Source organism: Nilaparvata lugens, chromosome 11, assembly GCF_014356525.2.
Source record: "Nilaparvata lugens isolate BPH chromosome 11, ASM1435652v1, whole genome shotgun sequence".
In the NCBI taxonomy this organism is placed as follows: Eukaryota; Metazoa; Arthropoda; class Insecta; order Hemiptera; family Delphacidae; genus Nilaparvata; species Nilaparvata lugens.
This window is the reverse complement of record NC_052514.1, coordinates 34562253-34581157: the sequence shown is the minus strand read 5'-3', so window position 1 is coordinate 34581157 and position 18905 is coordinate 34562253. Positions and strand designations below refer to the sequence as shown.

Sequence of the window (18905 nt, the reverse complement as noted above, 5' to 3'; positions counted from 1 at the left end):
ATAGATGGTTGTCAATAGTTGATATAAAATGGTTGTTAATAGTTCATAGTCAATAGTTGTTAGTTATAGGCCTACTTACATATTGATTATTGAATAGTTGATTATAGAATTCATCTTACATTACTACTAACTTATTTATTAATTTATTCGTGGACAGAATCACAAATCATATAAATATGATTAGGAAGGAACAACAGGCTTGGCCCAAATCTAATCAATTCCCAAATTTTGATAAATTAATAAAACGTCCAAAAAATAGGTTATGTTTCTACTGTAAAACGTTCAAGTTCAATTTTCGTCCAAAAATATATAAATAAGCTAAGCATTTTAAATTTAGAGAAATTAAAACACTAAACTATATTTGAATATAAGTAACACTTAATTATCACTTCATATTGAATTAATCAAGTTATTAGTTAACTTACTTGGACTTACTATCGGACATGGAAATGAAGACTCTAAGCTAAGATCTTACTATCAGATAATAAAATACTTGACAAATATTCAGGGAATGAAATAAAAAAAGAATTCAACGATAGACAATAGATTTATTCAATCTAATGATAACAACAAACCAACAACAGAAACACATAATCACAATTAACAGCACAATATTATTCTACAATATAAAACAACTTCAGAAACTGCAAATACAAATTAGTCTCTGTTAGACGAAACCTGATAATGATAAGAAAACTATTTTCATATTATTCTCAATGTACTGAATTATAATGAGTGATATTTACAATCGCTATCTATTATTTATCTTTGTCATCCGATTTCTTTGTCACATAATTCATAAAGTCTGTGAAATTTTCAAATTCAGTCCTTCCTTGAGCCCCTTCTTTCGTGATTCGTGGTAAAGCAGCACCCATCCTCATTCTGAAGTCGTGTAGCTGAAATAGAACAAGAAATGTAAAAATTATTTTCAAAAAATAATTAATCTGCTATCAATGATATTTTGAATTATCTGATATTGTATTCTATTCAATATTATTCATGTATTGCTGATAATACCCTCATGAGCTTTTTTCTCATACGTGGGAAATGAAAAGAGCGTCGGTGAATTGATGATATGAACAAACGTCCATGCCAACAGCGGGATTCGAACCCACGAACAAGGCGGTGCTAGCGGACCGAAGTTTGTATAAAGCTACGTTTACACTATGTAGTTGGAGAGCTATACAGCTCTGCTATATAAAATTTGAGCTACATATAGCTCTGTCAGCTACATATAGCTCTGCTAGATGTAGCTCTGCTATGAGTAGATTTTAAGATTTAATGCTAGATGTAGCTCTGCTACATGTCAATTCCTGTTTATAGCAGAGCTAAAAGTAGGCTAACTGCTCTGTCCTTGAAGGAAGGCTGCCGTAGCTGTTTACTGCTGTTTGCAGCTGTTTAGTGCCTGCTGGGTTTACACCAGATATACTGTACTCATTTGTTGTCAGAGTGCTAATAGGTTACTGCACATTGCGAGCATTTCTTTTTGATTCATGTATTATTGTGCAATGATGGAGAGTGAATTTGACTGGAATCGAGACAACATTATCCAATATCTTCTATTTCTTCTCTGTGCTGCCATTACTTGTAGCAGAGCTACATATAGTTTGGAATAAACCAGTATTCACTGCTCAGTTCCCAGCCAGATGTTGAAGGTAGTTCTTGCGCAGCAGCCGCTGCTTTCGCCGCAGCTGCTGTGATATCTATATAATAAGAGAGAGTAGGGTTGTGTTTGTTCGTGTGTTCGTTTGTTCGCATCAAAACATGTCAACTTGTGGATTGCATACTGGAAAAATGGGAATGATTTAGATCTCCAAATTTTGAACATAGATTCTAAAAATATCAATCTCGTGCACCTGGAAGCCCAAATTTCAATTTTCCTTCTAGATTTTTCATAATTAATGTTCAAAATTCATTAATAGTACATACAATTTGATAAAAAAATCACCAAATCATATGGTGGAATTAAAAAATATTATTATACAGGTATACAGGTGTAAAGTAGTATAGGAAAATTATGTTTGACGCATCATCACGTCTGAACTACTGGACTGATTAACTTGAAATTTTGCATATAGATTCTTGCTTAACCGGGGATGGTTACAAACCTATTTTAAATTCTTTAATATTTGATTACATCAAGTTTTCAGTTCAGAACATTTCTCTTAAAAGGGTAATTAGAAGATAGGTAAGATTAGGGATCCTTTTCGAATGATAAAAACAGGTTTTCCGTCAAACCCAAATTTTTTCCGCCATTTTGGAACCACCACTTCTTTTTTTTAATTGAAAGGTGGTCATAAGATAGGATTTCCAGAGAAAAGATATGGTGAAAACCGCACATTGATATCTCAAACCTTTCAAAATTTATGGATGATATATCCATCTATCTATCATCTTCTATACTATAATAGAGGAAAGAACTGGCTTAAAGACGTATACACGTGTAGAGGATAGGGAAATTATGTTTGACGCATCATCACGTCTGAACTACTGGACTGATTTACTTGAAATGCAGCTTATAAATTCTTAATCAACCGAGGATTCTTATAGGCCTATTTTCAATTCTTCTGGATTTCATTACATCAAGTTTTAAAATAGACCATTGCGAAGCACGGGCTACCTGCTAGTTTTCAATAAGAAATGCTCGCAATGCGCAGTAACCTACAAGCACTCTGACAACAGATGAGTACAGTATATCTGGTGTAGACCCAGCAGGCACTAAACAGCTGCAAACAGCAGTAAACAGCTGCGGCAGCCTTCCTTCAAGAACAGAGCAGCTACATCTAGCTCTGCTATAAAGAGAAATTGACATGTAGCAGAGCTATATGTAGTAGAGCTACACATAGCTTAGATTCTCTTTGATGTTTACCAAAAATTTTGGATAGCTCATTTTCTGCTATATAGCTGAGAAAATAGGCTTAAAAGTGCTATATAGCCGGGCTATATAGCAGATCTCCAGTGTCACTTTTTTGAATTTGTAGCAGAGCTATATAGCTCTGAGCTACATGTAGCTCTGCTACATAGTGTAAACCTAGCTTAACGCTCCTCATCTGTAGACCAACCCGGCCGGCCTCTGATGATTTTGAAGCTCATTCACAAGCATTTGAGCTAATGCGATAACATTTAAAATTTGTTTCTATCTTTACAAACTAGGTCGACTGTGAAAGTTGGAAAAAGTAAATTTGACGAGTTCAAAGCCAAATTTCAAAAAGCTTGAATGCTTATAAGAAGTTCAAAAACGTCAAACAAATTAGGCCTATATGAATCTTATTCTAAATTTATTCTTCTTTCCAACCATGACATAAGAATAAGGTTTTGACCGATAATTTATTAGTTTTTTACGTTTTTCAAAAATATTGAAAAAGTGATATATCTCAAAAACTAAGGTCAATATGAGAAAATTTTACTGGATATTATTTGTTGCAAATTTCATGGAGAATCTATGGTCTTCAGCTGTTACACCTTTCATGGGACACCCTGTATATTGTAATAAGATGAATCTTATCAGTTATTCAGTAATCTCCATCCGTGACCAATACTTCCTGTAAAAGTTAAAAACAAAAACTAAGATCAAGATGGGAGGTCAGTCATAGATTCTAAAAAACATTGTATTGCCTTTTAATCCAGGGAGTAGAGTCACTACCTACGTAAACAAATCCGTAGTGCATTCGTGTGACGTCAGCATAGGTAGGGATCATACACCAATGAAAAATAGTTGATTTCTGCTGATCTATATCAGCTAGTGTTTTTATTGGTTTAGGAGCCCTACCTGTGCTGACGTCACAAGAATGCACTATGGCATTGTTCACGGAGGTAGTGACCAGACTCACAAGCCTCTGAGGAAGTCCCCTCTCAAAGATTTTCTCCTGCTCACGGAAATTTTAAGGGAAGCTATTATGAAGTCGAGTCAGTCTGGCATGAGTAAAATTGATATCATTCCTCCCCCTTGTGTTGTGGCTGTGTAACAAAATATTTTATCTTAATTATAAAAATTTATAATGAACAGTTAATATTACATCAATACACCTGTATCAGCTACCATCTATGGAAGGCACTGACAAGAAAGAGGATCGGTAATGTTGTTTTCTTATCTTTCTCCACTGCCTACAGATAGAAATTACTGAGATATTGCAATTATTAAAATGCTAATTCCCGGGCTGACAAATAATTTTTGAATAGTAGCGCTCATCGTATTTCCATCTAGCTGTTGTCAATATTTGCAGTAGCAGAAGTCTTCCGGGTGAATTACAGCATTTAATTAGGATTTTCGTTTATAAAAATTATTAATTCATTAGCATTTGAATAATTGCAGTATCTCAGTAATTTCCATCCGTAGTCTGGCCGGCAGCTATGGCTTCGTATAAAATGAGCGCTGCTATCCAGAGATTGTCAGTTTGGTGTAAGGGTGAGCATTCCTGACCGGCAATTAGGATGTACTGGGTTCGTTTCCCGGGCTGACAAATAATTTTTGAATGGTAGCACTCATCGAATTTCCATCTAGCTGTTTACGCTGTTGTCAATATTTGCAGTAGCTGAATTACAGCATTTAATTAGAATTTTCGTTTAATAATAATCTTCTCTACTACCATTATAACGTGGACCTCACTATAGTAAAGAGGTGAAGAAGATTATTTTGAAGTAATATATTGGAGATTCTATGAGTACAACTTACATTCTCAGCTCCCGACAGTTTCCAAACTCCATAGAAGAGCAGGCCGCATCCAGTGACCGCATAAATGGTGCCGTATTTGAGGGCCCGCATCGCCAACGCCGCTCCACTCTCTGGCAGCTCACTGGAGGCGAACAGACCCTTCGAAAACATTTTGGGGTCTTTTCGTTTGGCCATTGCCAGCGTCGACCCGAACGCCACAAACGCCGAGACGCCCGTCACTGACGCTAGGAACATTGTCTCTGAAAATAGAAGGAAATCGATATTAAATCAAGTAGGAAGATAGACTCTAGATCGATAATTAGGATAATCAAATCCAGCGATAATGATAAGAAGTGATCCTTGAGCAAAGTTAGTAGACAGAAGGTTGGTCACTCATCTATAGTATTTTCGTTGAAATGCAATTGGAGTGGGGGAACTGCAGCCGTGACGTAGACTGTAGTACAGAGTAGGCAGAATATCGCATTCTTGAAAATCATACGGTGACGTATAGTCAAATTATATAACACAAACATTTTCTGACATGCAAGCTTTCTGTTTCTGCATTACAATAATTATCAAAGCATTCGAATAATACAAGCATTTTGCCATATAAAAGAAAAACCCACCTTCTAACCTTTCCTTTCAAATCTTTAAGGTTTTTTCATCTTTAGGTCGTGTTTATATTTTGTAATTTGGCTATACATCAACTTGTGAATTTCGGGGATGAGATATTTTGATTCTCGTAGAACATGTGCTCGATACCAGCATATGCTCAGTGCATTTATATGAATGAAATTTATCGGATTTATCGGGTTCGGTTTATTGCAATACATTGGTTTATCAAGATTTTTTATGGGTTAATCTGAAATTATAATAGTATAACGCTGTCTACTAACGCTTTTCCAGCTTATTAAATTTTTCTTGTCACGGTTTGAGATTCTTGGAAAACTTTCAACTTTATTCTATTCATACAAGTTGAATGAACTTGAAATATTTAACAACATCATTAGATTCGGTGATTCATTCGCTATAAGTATGGAGAATTTTCAAGTTCTTGGTCAATCTTGAGGGGATCAAACGACGATGTATTTGAAGATACAGTGAATAAACTGTATGCTCAGTGTGGTTACTCTATCACTTTTTTACTACACGTGACGTCACGCTGGCGTTCCCCCCACCACTTTGTATCTTACTCCTGTGAGTGATCAACCCTCTGTCTACTAATGTTGCTCCTTGAGGTCATTACATCAATATAATTAGGGCCGTTTGCATAGTGAAAGCTTAAACTGAATTCAATCATCTGTTGGCTTAAACTCAAAATGAATCACATTATAACAAATAAAACTTGATATAGATTTAATCCAGTTTAAGATGAAGTTTAGTTTAAACTGGCACTGTGCAAATGGCACAAAAAGTATATATTAAGTATGCGCACCAAAAAAAACTGGAGCGGTAAAAAAGTACACTCGTATGGCTTATGCTAGTGGGAAGTTCTTTGCGGGAAAGTCCCACCTCACCTGAATTTAAAATTTGAGCCGTCAATGGGCCTTACGACTGTCATACTTCAGCCGGGACCGACGGTGATCGTGCCCATCTGATAACACAGGATTGATCTGGTCAAAAACTTTTGATAGTGAGCGGGTTTGAACCGTGGATATCTAGGCCGCTACGCTAGTACTCTATCCACCAGACCACGGATCACTAATGTAGCAGTGAAGGAAGAGTGAATCAGAGAATGTAGCTGAGATTGTTTTTGTGGTATCTCAGAGAAGCCCGTCTTAGAGACTAGAAATATTAACATTCGCTAGCACTCTATCCACCAGACCACGGATCACTAATGTAGCAGTGAAGGAAGAGTGAATCAGAGAATGTAGCTGAGATTGTTTTTGTGGTATCTCAGAGAAGCCCGTCTTAGAGACTAGAAATAATAACATTGAAAACAGAAGGAATTACTCAATGAATTAAGTTAGGCAATAGCTTGATGGTAAAAACTGCTCCACAGGGTCATTACATCAGTATTTGGAGGACTATGAGTAAGTTAGTATGCGTCAAAACATGGTGGAGCGGCAAAGGAGAAGGTAGGTAAGAGTGTTGAGAATAATTCATGTATTCAAATTGTTCCAAGACATATAAGTGTGACGAAGGTAAAGCAAAACTTAAAAATATTCATAGCTTAAAAGACCAATCAGCATGGGAGAAATTAAGCAACTACTGCTGTTCATAAAATAGATTATAGAATTTTAGATAGACGTACTGGACAACACAGTGTCATTATAATCAATAATAAGTAGCTTCAGTTGAATGGTTTCAAACTCAAAATAAGACCTATATAAAATAGATTACCTTTCCATTTTATTCGATCGTCAACTTTGATCAGTTTTGAGTTCAATTTCTCATCAAATACTTCTGGATTCATTTCTGAATGTTCAGCCATCTCAATGCAATCACATCCAGGGCATTTGACACAAAATATTTACTGAAGACACTAAAAGTATAACTTAAAGCACACCCAGAAAATAAATTTTGCTGTTTTAATATTGAATTCATTTACAAACATCAACTTGAGTACTGAATAATGTATTGTAAATCTTAACTACAGTTTGGAATTTGAGGTTAGGTAGATAATTTTTAGGTTATGAATCAAATCAAAACATTGGAAGGAGTTGTCAGTTTAGCCAATACTAGCACTCATAACAACGGTTCAGTTTTGAAAAAGTGACTGAGGTGACAGAAATCGAAATTTTTGATCGAATTTATTCTCTAAAAATATTCAAGTGATAGTTTTTAATGTAAAGGAACAATTTTACAAATTTGATAATGATCAACTTCACTTTGTTTCGAAACCTCACGTGATGTAATGGTGGTAGCAGTGGGGCTAATGGCCGATGTTGTGGTGGTAGAAGATTTTCCAGTGAGTGTGTGCAATTGTGATAGTGATGTCTGAAATAATTGATGTTTCTGTAATATTGTACTATTTATACTTTTCCAACGCATTCAGCTTAATTTCCAGTAAACCTCTCAAGTTATTTACCAGATCTTTTTTAGCTTAAGCATGTCGTAATGCTCCAAAGACGCTGTCAAACTGTGTAAACCTTGTGTTTGTTTCCTTCTTTATTTTTGAAGGTTATGGTGGCATGATAATGCCAGCTGTCAAAATCATTAATGGTTACAAATCCTGACAATTTTAATCATGGGGAATATTCGGGAATACCCGTAGAAGATAGCAGTACACATGCGGAAACAAAGATGACACTTCCCACACACGTAACTCGAAAATGGGAGCTATTTCCGGGCAGGAATCGGTTTTGGTGCGACGGGCGAATTATGATGGCCCCCCAAACAAGTGTCTTTTTCGTCACTGTCAGTCTCATATGTGTCACTTCAACGTTATTCTTCTACTTTGAGTAAGTATAGAAAATGTCTTAGTCATGATTGAATTGTTTTTAGTCAGGGTAGTAGAGGTTAGTTATTACAAAGAAGGCTACACTACTTTACCTTGGAGATGAGTTGCAAGTTGAGAATCATACAAAAACAATGAGAATATGTATTGTACAAATATACAAGTTCATCGAGTGCTAAAATCAATGACAGGAGGACTTGGTTCTTGAGCTATCTCAATGCAATCTAACCTACTCCTATTAAAGATTTTAGATTAATAGGTAAAGACTTCATCTTGATTTGTAAGAGAATTAATAGCATAAGTAGATATCCCATGGTATAGGGCGTTTATGTCGCAACTTTTACTGTTATCTCTCAAGCCAATAGTCCACGTATTCCTTTTTCAAAAGGTGTGTGACACTGTTAGTCTCTCATATTGTGCCGTTCATACACTCTTACCCGGTCAAAACAGTAAAAATCGACAGTATTCGGCTTGAGATAACAGTAGCCTAAAAGTTGCGACATAAACGCCCTATACCATGGGATATCTTCTTACGCTATTGTTTCTCTATGATTATAGTCTGTCCAAACAGGCATGAGCTCTGTAGGATTAGGCCGACCCATCACTACTCACACACACAAGCGCAGTCTGCGTTCGTGTGTTTGAGTAAAGGGACGGTCTGCATACCTGCCCGCTAATGATTCTTCTATGAATCGCCTTGTGCTAAAAAAATACATCTTTCCAACTGTCAACTTTACTCAATTTGTACTCAAATTACTGAACTCTAAAAATTATTCATTTGATCATTTCAAAATTAGTATAAACATGGTACAATTGTGACAACTCTAAACCGTTCTATAGTCAATAGGTTACAATTAATAAATAAATTAGACTTTTTTAAAAGCTTGGACTCATTTTGAAAGGAATAATATGTAGATTTCAGTAATTAGAGTACAAATTAAGAAAAGTTAACAGAGAAATGTAATTTCTCAACACAAGGAATACTTGGTGATAGCACAGGCATACTACTGGTTTCAATTGAATTGTTCTTCGTTCATTCCTAGAAGACCCAATCGCGCAGGTAGGCAGTGCGTATGTGCCTGCGCGTGGGGAAGTGAGGGTCAGCTTAATCCTTCAGGGCTCACGGCTGTTTGGACAGACTATAAGATGACGGTTTAAGTTATAAGTGAGGTCTATGTTTTAATGGCAGTGTGGAAATATAGAAAAACAGCATTGCCGGTACTGCTATTATAACTTGGACCTTACTGTAGGTGGATTCTTCTTAGCCCCCCCTCTTCATAAAAACAATGATCCTCAATAAAAAATTATGAAAAATAGTTGAAGGAAAATTAGATTGATATGAGAATGAATTAGGACGTCATTACTTATCAAGGCTATGATTATTACATTAACAGGTCAGTAACACTTCTTCATACTGTCTGTATGTTAACGTTAGAGTTCGTAATGGATCAAAAAGTTCAAGTGACTTCTTATCAGTGGAAAAATGCAATTATACAGTTCAGAGTTGGGGTAAATTCCTAATCAGTATTGCGGTTGTCAAAAACTAACAGTTAAGAGATAAGGTGCATTTTAATTATTGTTGAATAATTACCACACTAGAACATACTTTTTAATTCGAAACCCTGTTTAGAATTTTAAATTTCAACCTTATTGTTGTAGTTTGCAAATTTAGGAGTTTAACTTATTTTCTTGAGGCTGTGCAAAGGCTAACAATGAACTTTCTACTGGTGATATTTTTCAATTTTTTATATCATCAAGCTATCAAGATGAAAAAGTTTTCACAAGAAAATACTTTTTTCCCGATCATTACTTTTTGAAATATGAGCGCCTAAAGTTTTAATTTTTGGGACAGAACATTTCAAATTCGGTGACAGAGATAAATCCATGAGATTAAGAGGATAGATTCTTCATGGTATTGTTGATCTAGTAAAACAATAATTTTCTTAAAATATCAATTTTTGAGAAAGCTATTCAATTTACCAAAAATAACTTTTAGTTGAGCTATTTTTGGTCATTTTTGTTAATTTGAACAACTTTCTCTAAAATTGATATTTTGAGAAAATTGTTGTTTTACTAGATCAACAATACCATGAAGAATTTTTCCTTCAAATCTCATGGATATATCTCTTAACGAGTTTGAAATGTTCTGTCCCGAAAATTTAAACTTTAGCCGCTCATATCTCAAAAATTAATGATCGAAAAAAAAATGTTTTCCTGAGAAAACCTTTTCATTTTGATAGCTTGATGATATACAAATCGGAAAACTTTGAAAAATATCACGAGTAGAAAGTTTATTTTTAGCCTTTGCACAGCCTTAATAATGCCTTCTATAGACGGTAGCTGATACAGGTCTATTGATGTAATATTAACTGTTCATTCTCGTTTGAAATAATCAATTATATTTTATTAAGCAAGAAATTATATTTTTCAATAATTTCATAATACATTTTCATAATTTAGATGAAATATTTTATCAATTCTACATGTATTCAACTCTTGTTGAAAGACGATCTGGCAACAGAGCAAAGCGAGAAAGAGCGCAAAAAAAATGTTTTCCTGAGAAAACCTTTTCATTTTGATAGCTTGATGATATACAAATCGGAAAACTTTGAAAAATATCACCAGTAGGAAGTTTATTTTTAACCTTTGCACAGCCTTAATATATTATTGTATATTTTATGGGAAAAAATAAAACTCTACATATCTTTTTGTAAAATTATCTACCCACAACATGTTTCGGCTATTTATTTATTTATTTATTAGGTTAGCACAAACAATACAATGATCGGAAAAGAAAAAAACAGGCTATTGCCCAAAACATCTTCAATCTCCTAATTTAGTTTTAAATTGTCTGAATATTATACATAGTTTATGTCCATTTCAATTTCAACACCAAATCACAATCTGAAATGATGATGCCATTAAACAATTAAACAATCTATGATGTCATTATCAAGACTAGATTTTTATTTTTACTTCTATTCAAGAGTTGATAATGGCATAATAGCCGAAACATGTTGTGTAAAATAATTTTACAAAACGGTACTTAGATTACTATTTTAATTTATATTCAAGAGTAACCCTAACGAAAAAAGACAATTGTATTTTATACTTGAATAGTTTTGTTGACACAAGACTCAAGTTCCAATGCTCAAGGCATTGATTTCAAGCTCTATGTAAATAAAGCTATTCAAGTAGATAATACATAATTTCATTGTTGAATGAAAAAGACTAAGAAATTGTCAACAAACCACTGATTTAATAATAATTAGAAAGACCGGTTTCGGTTATTACACCATTGTCAATCTCTGATAAACTCATAATTTCATTGTGTTTTTATTCCATTACAAAACAATTCTACAACATCACTGATAACCGTGTTCGATATACAGTAAATCAAAATAATATTCAGTTAAAACAATATATGACAAAATTATGATCTTTGTAGAAGTAACTTAATAGAAGAGGAAATTAAAAACTCAAAACAAGCAAGCTTGACATTGATATGGCATTATTTCTCAGTAAGCTTACTGAACTTTATCACGAGTGTAATAGCTGACAATAATAGAGAACTATAACCGTGTCACAGATTATTTGAAGTTTGCATCATAGTTTAAAATGGAAACTTGAATAGCTGAAGTTTCAACTGAAAAATTGTCAAAAATTTGTCAATGATCTAATATTATATCCATCAGAGTGGTTGTTGAACTCAATAAGAATTATTTCCAGATTATTAGAATGATGATTCTAATGATGACCTAATCTTCTTAAAATGTATCAATTCGGGGCTACTTATTTATAAAATAGAATTATAGTACCCTTTTTTGAAATTAATATAGGCTATTAAAAATACAAATTATAACAACTAGTTTTAGTGATCTACACCATCTATTAGTAAAACGTTTATTTTAAATTTATTTTTTAAAACCTAAAAATGGTGTGGATCACTGACACTATTTGTTATAATGTGCATTTTTAATCTATTATTTTATTAATTTCAAAAAAGGGTACTATAATTCTATTTTATTAATATAATGATAATATACCGGGTGTTTCAAAAAGAATGACCCAATTTTAAACAGTTATATTTATTTTAAAAACTGGTGTTCACAACACAAACCAATTTTACATCAATTTACTCACATAAGTATCGAGTTTATAATGATGTATTATAAGTGGTGTTCTGTGTGCCCTTCTTTTGAGGCTCGGACGACATCTAGTCGGTAACCAAATTCATCCCAGACTGTTCGCAAGATGTCTTCTAGGACTGTAGCTACTGCATCAGTTATCCTGGTTTTTGGCTCCTCAATATCAAGTGCTAAGGGAGGAACATAAACACGATCTTTAACGTTGTTCCTCCCTTAGCATTTGATATCGAGGAGCTAAAAACCAGGATAACTGATGCAGTAGCTACAGTCCTAGAAGACATCTTGCGAACAGTCTGGGATGAATTTGGTTACCGTCTAGATGTCGTCCGAGCCTCAAAATAAGGGGACATAGAACACCACTTATAATACATCATTATGAACTTGATACTCCTGTGAGTAATTTGATGTCAAATTGGTTTGTGTACACCATTTTTTAAAATAAATATAACTGTTTAAAATTGGGTCATTCTCTTTGAAACACCCGGTATATGAAGACTAATGTTATAATATGATAGATAAGGTTTAATTACTAAAAAGGTTCTATTGTTTCTCAACTTTTGAACTTTCTTCTCTAACTTGAAGTAATAATTTATCAAATCAAAATCAAATCCTAATATAAGGTAAATGGTTATAGGGTAAAGGGTATAAGGTAAATTTATATAGCAAATAACTCTTGATTTAATTGAAAGGGTCAATCAAACAATATAGAAATGATCGTCTAAGTTGTAAGGTTTCTCTATGGATAGAAATTCATAAAATTACTGTTGAATATAATAGAATCCTTCAATGTTGTTTTCCATCACGAATTGCTTTTAATTAAATCACTTTTTAATAGCAAAAAAGTGATTTAATAGAATCATCATTTTATCCAATAGACGTTTCAATAAAATCTGAATAGGTATTAACAATATACTTAATCTACATGATTCTCATACTTCAGTGCATAGTTATTCTCCACTTGAGTGGAGAGAATTGTATAAATACTATAATCATAATACAATTATGACATTGGAGGAAAAACTAGGCTAAGCCTGTACTATTTCTCTCCAAAAATTTTGATAAAATGTTAATGTTGTCCAAAAGATAAGGTTATATAGTCACACACTGCTTCGTCACTTGATATTCGGTCCAGAAATGATGATTTAAAATTTTGAATTTTGAAGGTTGATTTTATACTCTAAATGAATCACAATAATTAGGAATAATTGGAGAGAATTTTGTAGTAGAAAATTTCCAAAGTATAAACTAATTCTTTCTGGAGATTTTAATATAGACGTACTGAGAGATACAATATCCCGGTCTAGATTGGTTGATTTACTCAACTCATATAACTTGCACTTACATATCACCGACGCGACTAGACTTGCACCTGGCTCTCAAACGTGTATTGATAATATAGCTTCCGATTTTGCTCTGGACCAATGCAATGCATCAATTATTAACACAAATCTGTCGGACCATACAACACAGATAATAAATATTCCAAAAAAACTACTGGCACACGGTAAAGAAAATAGATCAACTAAGGAAAATAGAAAGAAAGTAACTAAAACAATCAGAGTATTTTCAGAAATGAATGTTAATAACTTCATCAAAATTTTATCAAGTGAAAACTGGGATTCCCTTTTTCATATGAGCAGAATGATCTCAGATTCAAATGTATTGTATAATAAATTCCACACAATGACAAATTTATACTTAGAGCAATCATTTCCGCGTAAAATTATAACAAGCCATAAATCACGCAACAATATTGATAAAGGCTGGATTACTTTAGGTATTCGTACATCGTGTGCCAGAGCTAGGGAATTACACTCTCAATCCAGATTACTTGATTGTCCTGAACTCAGAGCATATGTGAGACAGTACAAGAAAATTCTAAATAGGTGCATTAGACAGGCTAAAATATTACACAACAGTAACAGAATACGTCAGGCTGATAACAAAACAAAAATGGCTTGGAAAATAGTTAAACAAGAGACACATGAGGGAGGGAAAGAGTTGGAATTGTCGAGGGTATTCAATGATGCTCCAATTGAATCTACATTAAATTCATTCAATCAATTTTTTTCAAACATTTGCGACACATTGAAGTTAAGTACAGACATGGAAACTGCTTTTGAGTACTGTAATAGACAACAAAAAACAAACAGCATTTTAGTTTCATTTGCTCAGGTGACGGAACATGAGATAATTACCCTAATAAAGAAAATGAAAGCATCCAGAGCACCTGGCTGGGATGATTTTCCTCCTTTCCTTTTAAAAAAATGTGCTATTCAAATGATTAAACCTTTAACTTTTCTAATTAATCAATCTTTTAAGCATGGTGTGTTCCCTGACATTTTAAAATACAGTAATGTGTTACCCTTTCTTAAAAAAGGAGATCCCAATGATCTGAGTAATTATAGACCAGTTGCAATACTGTCTGTGTTCTCAAAGATATATGAGATGGCGGTTGTGTCTAGGTTGACTGCTCATTTAGAGAATAATGGATTATTGGTTGAAGACCAGTTTGGATTTCGTAAAAAGAAGGACATTTCTGGAGCAATCTATGATTTTGTCAAATATATGTCACTTGCAATTGATCGGTCGCAGCATGCTGCTGGCATATTCTGCGATCTTTCAAAAGCTTTTGACTGTGTAAATCATGAAATCCTGCTGGAAAAATTGAGCTTTTATGGAATAGCAGGCACAGCTCTAAGTTGGCTCCGCTCCTATCTTTCCGACAGGAAGCAATGTGTGAGAGATCCATCTTCTGCAAAATGTTCTTCATTTACCAGGGTCCCAAATGGAGTACCACAAGGATCTGTCCTCGGACCTTTGCTCTTTTTGTTGTACATTAATGATTTACCCAAGGCAACAACCAATTCAAAGTTAATTATGTATGCGGATGACACAACTTGTATAGCATCAAACGCTGATCAGATCACATTGGTAACTCAATTAAAGAATACACTTATAGAAATCAACGAGTGGTTTAAAGTGAATGGACTTTCCTTAAATTGCAGTAAAACACACCTTATACAATTTCGTTCCATACGCAATCAAACGAGGATAGACGAGACTCACCTTCCAACCATTAGAGATAGCTTAATACTCTCCTCCTCAACTAAATTCTTGGGACTTGTAATCGACCAGAATTTTTCCTGGAAGGAGCACATTAAGAGCTTAATGAAAATTGAATCAGGCCTATTTTGTAATTTCAACTCTTTCCAACTCACTCGACAGAAACACATTATTGACTGTCTATTATGCATATGTTTACTCCCACTTGAGCTACGGCACAATATTTTGGGGTAACTCTGTAGACAGCCGAAGAATCTTCATCATGCAGAAAAAGATATTGAGAGTTATCTGTAGACTGAGATCAAGGGACTCATGTAAAGCATTTTTCAAAGACCTTAACATACTCACACTTCCTTCCATTTACATTTACCAGCTAGTAGTTTTTGTTAAAGTAAATATCAATAAGTTCCAATTTTGTACAGATAATCATAAATATAATACTCGAAATAGAAATATTATTGCATTTCCAATCCATAGAAATGTAGCTTTTGAAAAAACTCCATTTTATTCAGGAATGAGACTCTATAATAGGCTGCCAACAGACATTCGAAACATTGAATCAGTCATTTTATTCAAACAGGCAGTCAAAAAAATGTTATTAGAGAGAAGCCTATACGCAATCTCAGAATTTTATTCACAAGTCATGAAATTATATTGAAAATAATATTATTTCTTGCTTAATAAAATATAATTGATCATTTTAAACAGTCAGCTTTCTTACAAGCTCATACAAGTTTTTGCTTGATTATTTTAAACGAGAATGAACAGTTAATATTATATCAATAAACCTGTATTAGCTACCGTCTATAGAAGGCATTGACAAGACAGAGGATCGGCAACGTCGTTCTCCCATCTTTCTCCACTGCCATTATAACGTGGACCTCACTATACAATCCATACCAAAACATAATCATTCAAGATGGAGAGTACATTATAATGTTCTTTGAAACATTATCAGGTTTTATTTGATAAGCAATAAAACAAAGAATTTCTACGTCATTCTGAAGATGAATAATGCTTTCTCAATAGCGCTAGACAATTGAATAAATTTGTATTACATCATTATTGTATGAACTCCGATGACCTTACACTATGCGACCATGTGAACGAACGGAAAGGGATGTCATAATAATTATTATTTTTTTAATATAGTGAGATTCACTTTAAACTGTCAGCTTCAGTTGAATGAGAAGCATTGTTATGTTATCTATTAGAAATTCTGTCAGCATGACTAGTATCTAACGTCAGATACGGGCAATAAACTAGTATGAATCAAATTGAAAATGTAGCAAAAAATTGGCATTGAAATACTTTGAGAGTTCAATTTTTAAAGCCACTTAAAAGCATGAAACTATTCTCGAGATCTGCACCATAATATTGGAACAACATTTTCAAATTTGAATTTATTTGTTCTTTGTACAAATTCATACATACAGTTACATAATAAATAACTTGACTCACCTTCACTTAACTTAACTTCTAACTTGACTTACCTTGTTAATTTATTCTTATTTCTCTAATTATTCATATCATTTGTAACAGGCATATTATTCATCTCCAAAGTTTTAAATGTTCTTCATAATGGTCAACTTGCCTAAGCTTATATTTCAGGGAATTTTTGTGTGATCGTTTCTTTTATCATTTCTTCTTCTGTTTCTTTATCAAACCCTTCTGCCACTCAGTGTCGGGTGGTTTTGTGCCTCGGTCCATCCTCTCCGAATAGCTCTGATCTTCATCATGTTTCTCAGTTCTTTCCTCGCATCTTTCCCAGCCTCTCCCTCCATTGGTAGAGAGTTAGTGGGGAGGATATTTTTAATATTCTTTCCGAAGATTGGACATTGATATGTCCAAAGCTCCGCCAATTTATGTAGATGCATAACAATATAATTATTATCTATAGTTATTATATTACAAATTGCTTTTTCATATCATATACAGTTCAATAATTATTTTCTTAGTCTATATTATGTAAATTCATCTATAATTTTGCTGTATTGTAAGCTATTGTATATAAGTGTATAAGCCAGTATATATTGTAATCTACATAAATAAAGTACTCAATCAATCAATCCATATAGTCCTGATACCCCAGTCATGGTCTGCCCCTTGGTCGTTTTCCTTCTGGTTTGACTCTCAGCAACTGTCTTATTCTCCTTGTAACAATTTTTACTTTCTTGAGATGTGTAACTCTTTACTTATTATCTTATATTCCTAACCTTTCACAAATCTTACATTTATTGTCTAACTGAAAACTTATAACAGGGCTACTTAATTTCTTATTTGTAAAGTATGATCATATAGTGAGGTTCACGTTATAACGGTAGTGGAGAAAGATTGGAGAACAACGTTGCCGATCCTCTGTCTTGTCAATCCTCTATCGATCTGTTGAACGTTGATCTGTCGATCCTCTGTCTTGTCAATGCCTTCTATAGATGGTAGCTGATACAGGTTTATTGATGTAATATTAACTGTTCATTCTTTTTCAAAATAATCAATTATATTTTATTAAGCAAGAAATTATATTTTTCAATAATTTCATAATGAATTTTCATAACTGAGATGAAATATTGTGTTAATTATTAATTCTCCATTGTTAAAAGGCTATCTGGTAATAGAGCTAAGCGAAAAAGAGATAGCACTATCCGCTTTGTTGAATGATAGACAAGGATAGCAATACCATTTCTAATCAAACACTGCCATTATAACGTGGACCTCACTATAGTCCCCTTTTTGAGAATATTTTAAAACATATTAAAAACGACCAATTCCGATGTTTACATCATCTCCAAGTTTTTTTTGTCCAACATTATTGTGTATACTGTTTTCTTTTAAAATGTTTATCATGTGGGGTTTATGTTTATTTAATAACTTGAATTGTTATTATCAAACGAAAATCCCAATTAAATGCTGTAAATCACCCCGAAGACTGCTACTGCAAATATTCCCTGACTGACAAATAATTTCTTACAGTAGCGCTCATCGAATTTCCATCTAGCTGTTTACCCAGTTGTCAATATATGCAGTAGCACAAGTCTGCGGGGTGATTTACAGCTTTTAATTTGGATATTCTTTTTTTAATAATAGTAATAAACATCATCTGTTTAATCCAATGGAATTTATAAGGACGGAAAAATACCGTACGATCAAATATCGATGTGTGTGTGTGTGTGTGTGTGTGGTGTGTGTGTGTGTGTGGTGTGTGTGTGTGTGTGTGTGTGTGTTTGTGTGCAGGGCAGGGCTTAACTCTCCAGCCACGAGCTGAAGATTTCATTTAATAATAAATTATTATTATTCATTGATTATCATTTGAACAAATGCAATTTCCAATTTATTTCCATCTGTTAACTTGAATTGTAATGTGTGTTCTTGATAAATAGAATCTATTTATATTAATTTATTTAATTTGTTTATTAAATTTGCAGTTGCCCGTACCTTACAATACACCTGTCACCGGCCGTACCAGCCGTGGGCGGATTCCTGTTTTTGTTCGTGATGGCGGCGCTGTTAAGAACTAGTTTCAGCGATCCCGGCGTTATACCACGTGCTACCAGTCACGAGGCTGCATATATCGAGAAACAAATTGGTGAGAATCTTTAACATAATTTACACTTCTGTAATAATTAGTGAAAGATTTGCTAGG

At 33.7% G+C, this 18905-nt stretch overlaps 2 protein-coding genes across 2 annotated transcripts in view; one reads left to right on the top strand and one right to left on the bottom strand.

Annotated features, from left to right (window-relative positions):
* Positions 1-528: 528 nt before the first annotated feature.
* On the bottom strand, positions 529-7641 carry LOC111052116 (transmembrane protein 242). Its single transcript, XM_022338744.2, has 3 exons — positions 6995-7641; positions 4673-4911; positions 529-896 (listed from the first exon to the last, which is right to left on the bottom strand). Exons 1-3 carry the CDS (start codon positions 7083-7085, stop codon positions 759-761), a joined length of 468 nt encoding a protein of 155 aa, XP_022194436.1. The 5' UTR covers positions 7086-7641; the 3' UTR covers positions 529-758.
* The window catches only part of LOC111052118 (palmitoyltransferase ZDHHC18), a 42214-nt gene continuing 30850 nt past the window's right edge, over positions 7542-18905 (top strand). The window contains exons 1-2 of the mRNA XM_039438293.1: positions 7542-8055; positions 18688-18848. Coding sequence (XP_039294227.1) covers positions 7814-8055; positions 18688-18848 — 403 coding nt within the window. The 5' untranslated portion in view covers positions 7542-7813. The remainder of the gene's footprint in view (positions 8056-18687; positions 18849-18905) is intronic.

What these genes read in the sequence shown, in the direction of transcription:
- LOC111052116 (XM_022338744.2), bottom strand. Translation starts at nt 7,085, where the DNA reads ATGGCTGAACATTCAGAAATGAATCCAGAAGTATTTGATGAGAAATTG. An exon ending in CGATCGAATAAAATGGAAAG is followed by an intron (nt 4,912 to 6,994) that starts GTAATCTATTTT and finishes TTCTATTTTCAG; the next exon opens with AGACAATGTTCCTAGCGTCA. An exon ending in AACTGTCGGGAGCTGAGAAT is followed by an intron (nt 897 to 4,672) that starts GTAAGTTGTACT and finishes GTTCTATTTCAG; the next exon opens with CTACACGACTTCAGAATGAG.